General features: G+C 38.6%; 1 protein-coding gene across 1 annotated transcript in view; it reads right to left on the bottom strand.

The window, feature by feature from the left end:
- mfsd4aa (major facilitator superfamily domain containing 4Aa) overlaps positions 1 to 8,190 on the bottom strand; it is a 15,442-nt gene extending 7,252 nt beyond the window's left edge. The window contains exons 1-3 of the mRNA XM_017450184.3: positions 7,511 to 8,190; positions 2,982 to 3,180; positions 1,703 to 1,942 (exon numbers count right to left, since the gene is read on the bottom strand). Of these exons, the coding sequence (XP_017305673.1) occupies positions 1,703 to 1,942; positions 2,982 to 3,180; positions 7,511 to 7,773 (702 nt within the window). The 5' untranslated portion in view covers positions 7,774 to 8,190. The remainder of the gene's footprint in view (positions 1 to 1,702; positions 1,943 to 2,981; positions 3,181 to 7,510) is intronic.
- Between the last annotated feature and the right edge of the window lie 761 nt (positions 8,191 to 8,951).

The raw sequence follows: 8,951 nt of genomic DNA, 5'->3' as shown, positions 1-8,951 counted from the left end.
TGTAGAGACCTATTAATATGAGGAAAGAAATTAAAAGTCAATCACGTGCAAAGACGAGAGATGGGAAGCTAACGACACGTTAGCCGAGATAAGCCTTTGTGGGTTCTTCATAATTGTCTAAGGTTTTAAATATTCAGAAAACAGGCAATGATCAATAGTATCCTTTAGGCTTAACAGTGCATACATTTGAATAGTTCATTAGTCCTCCCTTTTCCTAGAATTGTTCAATAACCTGGGCTCTAAAGTCAAAAGAATAGAAAATAAAACATCTAACATAAGTAAATAAATGAATAAACAAAAAGGAAGGCCATTCAAGGGATCATAAAAATGCTAAATTCTACCTGGGTGCACATTTGAGCTTGACACCCCTGTTCTAGACCAAATTTTATGCTTGTGTTTGTGAATAGGTTTATCCTTATACTGTTCAAGCCAGAAGCTTTTCTAGGATTAACGCATGCTTTAGATAGTTTATACAGACTAGGCAGGGCTCAATTTTTCTAGCTGCACCTCATGGTGTATACACTTCATAAAAAGCGTCCTTATCTATAGGAACAAGGAAGGACATACAGGATTTTTAAAAAATAATTAATTAAAAATCATCTTGCTTACTCAAGCCTAAATGAACACTGTGTGGAAGAAGGCTAAACTCCAATATGTATTCAAACAGTATAGGGGAAGCAAGGCTGCTTTAATGATACCGCCATTATATCATTGTTTTATTTAAAGATTCATTCATCACATTATGGAAAAGATTCCATGGCGGATAAAAAAAAAAACAAGAAAAAAAAAAAAAAAACAAGAAGCAATCGCAAATCTGTAGGAGTTATGAATGGCTATAAACAGACAGTACTGCTGTTCATTTGTGACAAGAGGACAACGTGCCACACCGAAAAGTAAAAACTTTACAGCATTGCGCTTACATTGTGTGATCATCAACAAGGGATTGGGTCCCCCCTTTTAAGAATTTCACGTCAGAAGTCAACATAATTCACCGTGCCATGCTGAAATGTGTTAGAGAACGAGAGAAGATCCTGAAAATTTTCCGAATTAATAATCAATATTGAAATGTCGAAGAAATTAATTAAGACTCATAGGTCCTGCTTTTAGTTTTAAGTATTTTTAGTCATACGAATACTTATGTTTAATAATTAAGTAACAATTCTGAAAATCTTCAAGATCTTATGGAATAAGAAACTATAAAGAACGTTCCTTTACATGAACAGCATCTCCTCTGGGGAACAAAAAAAATGCCAATCTCAAGCCATACTCCCCTTCTTAGATTAAAATATGCCCACGAATACAGCCTAGAACTGTGATTGGGCAGTGATTGCATTGTGTTGCGGCATGTGTGCAACATAGTGATGAAAGCAAGATGCAATGCAATGAGGAATTACATTCACATTTGATGCAATGTCAGTGTTTAATTCCCCATACATAGGAGCTGTGCCTTCCATATGCAGCAAATTCAATAAGAATTTAACGTTACAGTGTTCACGACCGATGTAGTTGTATGACTCATGCTAGCAGTCTTCCCATGCTAGCGTCAAATCACAAGACATTTTAAAATGACACCCCACAGAAATTCACATGCAGAGTCCATAAATTAAAGTTATATTCATCAACTTTGCCCATGTAAGTAACTTGACCTAAATTTGTTTGAGCACATTTGCCAGCCTTGTTAACATAAATCGATGTTACTTACATTGACGAACGCCATGATCCAGAAGGCGTAAGACACTTTGGTGACCACTTCACCGTCAGTATTGAGAGAAATGTGGGACACGTTATGCAGGTGTCTGCCAGAAAGGCTGTTCCTCAAGTGTCTCATTGTTGACGATGAATTGATGGAGGCGTTTCCCAAGATGCAGTCGGTTTCAGACAGAAACGGGTCAGCGATGAGGGGGCTCAACAACGCCCCAAGACCAATGAAGAAGTGGAGCACCTGGACGAGAAGAGAACATTTATAAACATAAAATGATTTGAATGAAGAGGATATTAATTTATTCAAAACAGTCTGTTGTCATTGTCAGGTTCTACAACCAGAGACTCTCCAGGATGCTAAATGAAACCTTTTTGCTACAAGTGTACAAATGTGAACAAATTGCTCATCAAATTTAGCTAGCTATGCAAAACAGGCTAACTATGGTTCCTGAATTGTTCTTTGAATGGTTTATGGTTGTATTTAGACACTCATCTTCAGTAAGCACTTTGTATTGGTCAGGGTGGCAGTGGATCTAGAACCTATCCCAGGAATTCTGGATGCAGGGTGGGAATACACCATTCCATTCACAAACTTGTTCACACCTGGGGACAATTTAGAGTTGCTAATTCACCTACTGGCATGTTTGTGGGAGGATACTGGAGAACATGGGAAACTCTGTACAGACAGTAACTCGAACTCAAGATTGAACCAGGGACCATGGAGCTAAAACAGGGAACGCTAGATCCAATTGGATCAGTCTGGAAAAACTTCCAAAAGATTGTCTTTTTAATGAACTGGCAAAATCAACAACCTTTTGGACTATACATCTTATTAGAAAGGTCTTTTCCTTCAGGCATCAAGTCTTGAGGGGTCAGTGTTGGTAGGAACTTGTTCTCTGAAGCTAGAGCAATTCCTCAACCCCAACTCATTTGACCAAAAAAAAAAAAAAAAAATGTGGACACTTGTCCATCACTCCCATATGGGGCCCAAACCTGTTCAAGCATGACAATGGACCAAGCAAGGTCCATGAAGACATGTGCCAAGGCTGTTATGGAAGAACTTCACAGAACCCTGACTTCAACCCCAAATCCCCACAGCCAGGATCCAATATCTACTGGAAAGGCTTTCCACAAGAGTGGAGGTTATAACAGCAAAGGGAGGGTGGTGGTGGTGGTGGTGGTGGGGGGGGGGGGGGGTCTGCAATGGGATGTTCAGACAAACATATGGGTGTGATGGTCAGGTGTCCCCATATGTTTGGGCATGTAGCACATCTCCTTACCTGGAGGAAGACAGTGGAGTCTTTCTGGTAGAGCTTCACCAGCTGCAGGTTGGAGATGGTATCGATGATGCCCATGGCCAGGCCCGTTACAGCCATCGCAACTACCAGCATCAACAGATTGCTGCATAGTGGGATGAAGGCGAACACCAGGGAGATGATGAATGTGGATGCAGTGAGGGACGACAAAGAGGAACAAAGTCTGAAGAGGAGAGATGGACAACATTCAGGTGAGAGAGACTTGCTTCTCTCATGGGTGCCATGTGGAAACAGTATCGTTCAATGTATACTTTACATAAAATTTTAAAACACCAACATAGTAGAAATGGGTCTTCAATCAGTATTGCCCCAATAATTTACCAACTAGAGAAAAAGGGTTCGTTCAAGCATTTAAAATTAGCTTTGAAACTATTTTTAGAAGGAAAACAAGGAAGCTTTAAAAGGTTTCACCAGAGATAAACAAAATATTTAAGAGTGCTAGATGAAAAGAAAAAAAAAAATGGCAGTTTCATTTAGCCAAGTTGGTCTCTAAACCATTTAAAAGAGCATTCTAAAGGGGCTCTACTTGAGAGCACTTCTGAAAGAAAAACTCTTGTTAAGTTCTACACAGAACCTTAAGCTAAACCAAGGAAATCTTCAGGCTGTTAGATGAAACTTATTTTCTGAGTGCACAATGTGAATAAATTGCCCAACAAACTGCGGTTTGATTTAGCTAGCAGGCTCAGCAAGAACTCTTATCTAGCAAAGCATACTACACTACAAAAGAAAGGTTCCTGAAGGGTTCTTTGGATAGTTAATGGTTCTTCAAAAGGGGTTCCACTTCTAATTAAAGAGAAACCATATGATGTCAATCTTTAGGTAACCTTTAAGTAACATCACTAATTTATCTAGCAAGCTGAAACACAAACAGCAGGACGGATTAAAACTGCAGGAGGTTTGCATAAGTACTCACCCCCACCTGCACTTTTCCTACATTGTGTAGGGTTACAACCTGGAACGGAATACGGTCATATGGTTACCTTTATCGTAATTGTACGGCAAGTACAAGATTCAGTTTGCAGTCGACATCACGCTATGCTACCTAAATTAAAGACCAAATAGGAATCAAAAACAAGCCCAGTACAAAGTTCTGGAAAAATATCAACAAGTGTTTGAGCATCCTGTGGCACTGTAGCATACCTTACACACCGCCTTACCAATATTATGGGCTAGATTTATGACATAATCCCAATGAAATCTATTTCAGTTCCAGGTTGCAACACTACAATGTGGGAAAAGTTGCCTAGTGGATTTTTACAAGACTGGACTTTATCATTTACATTTATGTAAAATAAATACAGGAGCCGAGCACTGCTTGCCATCCTTTTTGTATTTCTTTGCTCTACATTATGGCTGCTATAAATTATATCAACATTATGTGGAAAACATACATATAGTATGTGTAATGGAATGTGTTGGACAAATACCATTCGGTTCCAAAAAAAAAAAGAAAAAAAAAAAGAAAAAAAAAAGTCTTTAAAATAAAGGTTCGAGAGAAGAAGTGAATAAATAATCAAAACAAAACAAAAAAAACGCAAAATCTTCTGACTGGCTTGGTTAAAGCAATGACTAAAGGGATTGTATTTTGCTCATGCACTGGCTGAGGAGTTTCTTTAATTTGGAAAAATGTGTTGAACATTTCAAGGGAGTTACTGCCTTTTGCATGCAAATGGAGGAGTACTTGCTTTTGATGTTTAGAGAACCAACCATGTTTAAAAAAAAAACAAAAAAAAAACCTTGCATTGAACACTTGCATTGAGTGAAATGGAGATTATGTACTAAAATTATACACTTCTGTGACACCCATTTGCATTAAACAAAGCAAAAAAGGATTTTTTTTACCCATGTTTTTTTCCCCATTTCACTCACCCTCGTATAAACTGGGGAACCAAAAACCGAATTCCTGATTGGCAGCAACTTTGATTTCACCTTGGCTTGAGATATTTCTATTTGCCTTCAAAAGGTGATAACGTATCTAAAATTACGACTTTAAAATATCTCATCACTCTTGTACAAAGTTCTCCTTCAAGATCCCAGCATTTCCCTGCTTTAAAAATGATAATGCCAGCCTTGTACTGGTTCTAAAACGACGTGTTTCCTTATCTTAATTGAATTTTAAGAACATTTCTGTTTCATAGAATACATATTAAAATCACCTTGAGACCCAAAAAAAAGTCTCTTATCTACAATCTCACCTTAAGATACCTCGAACATGTTTGCTCTTTCCGAAAATTAAGCAGTGTTGGAAGACATTTAGGGGTCATACGGTGACTAACTGAGCACAAACAAGCCGAGATGGCTATCAACATGCTTCCCTGAAGTTTAGTGCTGGCCATTTTGAAAGCTTCTGGAAAGTTTCTTTGCCTCAGGCTGCGCTATAACAAAACGGGTCGTACTATTTTTAATCCATTTTACTGGCCTCTTGCATTGATGATTAAACTGAAGTATTTCTGCCTGCTCAGTGTGTGTCAGAAAGAGAGAGAAATGAAAGTTCAGCATCCAGCACAGGACAGACAGACTCTAACCACCAAAAACAACCCAAAACTTGCCGTGCTTATTGATTTCGTCAGTGTTTTTGGACTTGATGTCTTTTCTAAAGCTGTTGAATTCCCAATTGCTGTTCTTTACATCACATGAACGCTACCCTGCCTGTCTGAGGATGGACCTAGAGCACGTGGTATAACTGTTCGTTATACTGGTAAAAACAAGTCAACAAACACAATAGAGCATGCCTCCTTCTCTCACTTATCGCCTTTCTGTATTTGAAATAAAAGCTGTTCCGAGTGTGCTGTAAAAACAAAATGTCTAGATTACATTGAAACCATTTAATGTTGCAAATACACCAAAAAAAACACAGTACATCACTGCATACACATTACTACATGCACCACGAGTTGTGTTTAATTTGGATAATTTAGTAACAATGTGTGGTTTGGGGCAAAGAAAACACTGCTAAAGAATGAATGCTGACATTCACTACAAGTTCTCTGGCAATATGAGACAATCATGTTTATTTCCTGGTCAGGATCATATGCACGTGAGTGTGTGTGTGTGTGTGTGTGTGTGTGTGTGTAAACCAAACAATCAAGGCCTCATGTAAGTTAATGCATCGGAGAATGCTTAAAACTTTAGATTTGTAATATCTGGGACTAATTACAGCAGACAAGATGTTATTCAAGATCATACTGAACTGAATCATGTTTATTATTGAAATATTTATTGCTTTTCCAAATAATTCTTAATAAAAAATTTTAAAATATTTTTTTTAAAGAGGATCATGGATGCTAGTTTATTTAACTGATGTATAACAAAGAAAATTAAAAACAAAACAGTGGTAGGTTTTTAAAAAATTATGAAAAATGTACTCCCCCCCACAGAATTTTGTTTATGTATTTACAAATTTATTTCTACAACTAATAGGATCACAAATGATTTTTCCTGATTTTATTTATTTTTATGTATATCAAAACAAAACAGTGGTATGCTTGAATAACATATGCATCAAAATGGATTCTTTTCCACACACCTACACTGGAAAACATGAGCACCCCATTAAGTTATGTGAACTTACTTCTCCTGAACTCCAATGGTCACGACAAGTTTTGGATATTGAACTCAATTTTATAAAGTTTTCAAAAATTTTAATTAAAGTTATTTTGTTTGTCTCGACATGGAAAACTTATAAAAATGCATCTCTGAGTTGAAACGAAGGTTATGTTCAAGTTGAGTTTACTCACTACTTATTTAATCAATCGATCCATAGACTCAATGATGGCAACTAACATTTTTATGGATAATAAAAGTCTTATTTATTTATAAATTTTTAAAAAGTTGGCTCCCCAAAAGGTCCAAATGTTAAGCATAAAAAAAAAAGTCACTAAAATTGCCATTTAACTTTATGTGGATCTTGATGAACCGTCATGATTTTTCAGTATTTATCATTTTGTTGCGTTTCCTAATATTTATAGAGGCATATACATCATAATGAATCACATGAAAATGAATTACATGTAAATGAAATCATATGAAAGTGAATAAATAAACTAAACGATATTTGCAATTTTCCCCTAGAACTAATAGAATGGGATGCAACAATAAAATGCAGTGCTGCTTTATGAAACTGCATGAAATATTTATTTTTCAGAAACACTGCATTGTATACAACATTAATAAGTTATGTCTGTTGCATTTTAAATTCCTGAAAAACTAATGGGGGAAATAGGGTGGAAAAGTGGAAAGGGTTTTCAAAATTGTACAAGTGAAGGGCTGCCCAAATACACACACACACACACACACACACACACACACACACACACACACCCCCCTACCCCTTAGTGGTACTACAATGTGCAAATATTTGAATTAATTCCCATGAGCAAATTAACTTTTAAGAGAGAGAGAGAGAGAGAGAGAGACACTCTGACTCCAGGGTGAAATTTATTACAAATGGACATTCAGAGCCTACACGCTGAGGTTGTGTTGGTTCTACTCACGACTTGCTGAAGAAACCGCCCACGACGCTTCCCACGAACAGGCAGAGCTGCTGCGAGAAGAAGGCGAGTGTGACCTGCTGCAGACTGGAGCGCGTCTGGCAGCGCAGGTCGAGCACGGTGGGGCCGAGCAGGGCCAGGCACAGGCCGAAGCTGAAGAAGGCGCTCCAGTAGGTGAGCGTGGGCTGCCAGTGGCCGCGGAACAGCGCGCAGCTGCGGGATCCCACCACACTCTGCACCACGTTACAGTTCCGGTCCAGGTTCATCGCTCTGCGCGTGCGGCGTGGCGTGGAGTGGAGTGGAGTGGAGTGGCGTTCGCGCGCTCTCCTCTACATCAGTGCGTGATCCTGCCAGAGCCGCTCACAGACACATACATGGCGGAGTGAAAGTGCTGGAGTTTGGAAAGTGTTCAAGCATCAACATGATCCTCCCACCGCCTCCTCCCACGCCGACTTTATTTAGCTCCAGCAGCACGGGTCTCTAAACTCCACACTCCTGCGCCTTACAGTGCGGCCGAGCGCATTGGGGTGTGTGTAGGGTTGCCAAATTAGGTCTGTTTATTAAAAAAAAAAACTTACTTGACTACACAGAAACCAAAATATGCTGCAACTTTCCCCCAAATGATTTAACACAACCCAAGGCAGAGTTTCCTACAAATAACTCTAGGGTTTTAAAGTGCTCCAATCTGGCAACCCTGGCTTTCTTAATTAGCGGGTAAATTGAGTCAGGTGCGAGAAGAAGAAGAATAAGAAGAAGAAGAAGAGAAAAAAGAGGAGGAGGAGTAGGAGTAGGAGGAGGAGTAGGAGTAGGAGGAGTAGGAGTAGGAGGAGGAGTAGGAGTAGGAGGAGGAGTAGGAGTAGGAGGAGGAGTAGGAGTAGGAGGAGGAGTAGTGGGGGGGGGGTGTCGTCGTCAGGAGGTCGGGTCAGGTGTGAAGGTGCAAACCTAAATTAGGTTTTTATTTAAAAATGTAAATAAAATAAAACAAGATTAATATTAGATATTTTATATCCTAAAATATTCATATAAGATCTACAGCATTTATTAATGAATGAAGTTTACATTATTCTATATTTGTGTATTCCTTACCTTTATTTTTGTACTTATTTTTACTGCATTTTATCCTCATGCATTCCGTTACATTACTTTTATAGATTAATTTGTGTTACTTATTTCTACTTTGTATTATTATTATTATTATTATTATTATTATTATTATTATTATTATTATTATCCATCCATCTTCTATAGAGCTTATCCTAAAGGGTCACGGGGAGACCTGGAGCCTATCCCAGGGAGCATGGGGCACAAGGCCGGGTACAATCCATCGCAGGGCACACTCACATACACGTTCACACACCCATTCATACACTACGGACACTTTGGACATGCCAACCATGCATGTGTTTGGACTGGGGGAGGAAACCAGAGTACCCTGTATTATTAT

Source organism: Ictalurus punctatus, chromosome 21, assembly GCF_001660625.3.
Source record: "Ictalurus punctatus breed USDA103 chromosome 21, Coco_2.0, whole genome shotgun sequence".
NCBI lineage: Eukaryota > Metazoa > Chordata > Actinopteri > Siluriformes > Ictaluridae > Ictalurus > Ictalurus punctatus.
Note: the sequence above shows the minus strand (reverse complement) of the source record. Positions and strands in the feature narration are given on the sequence as shown.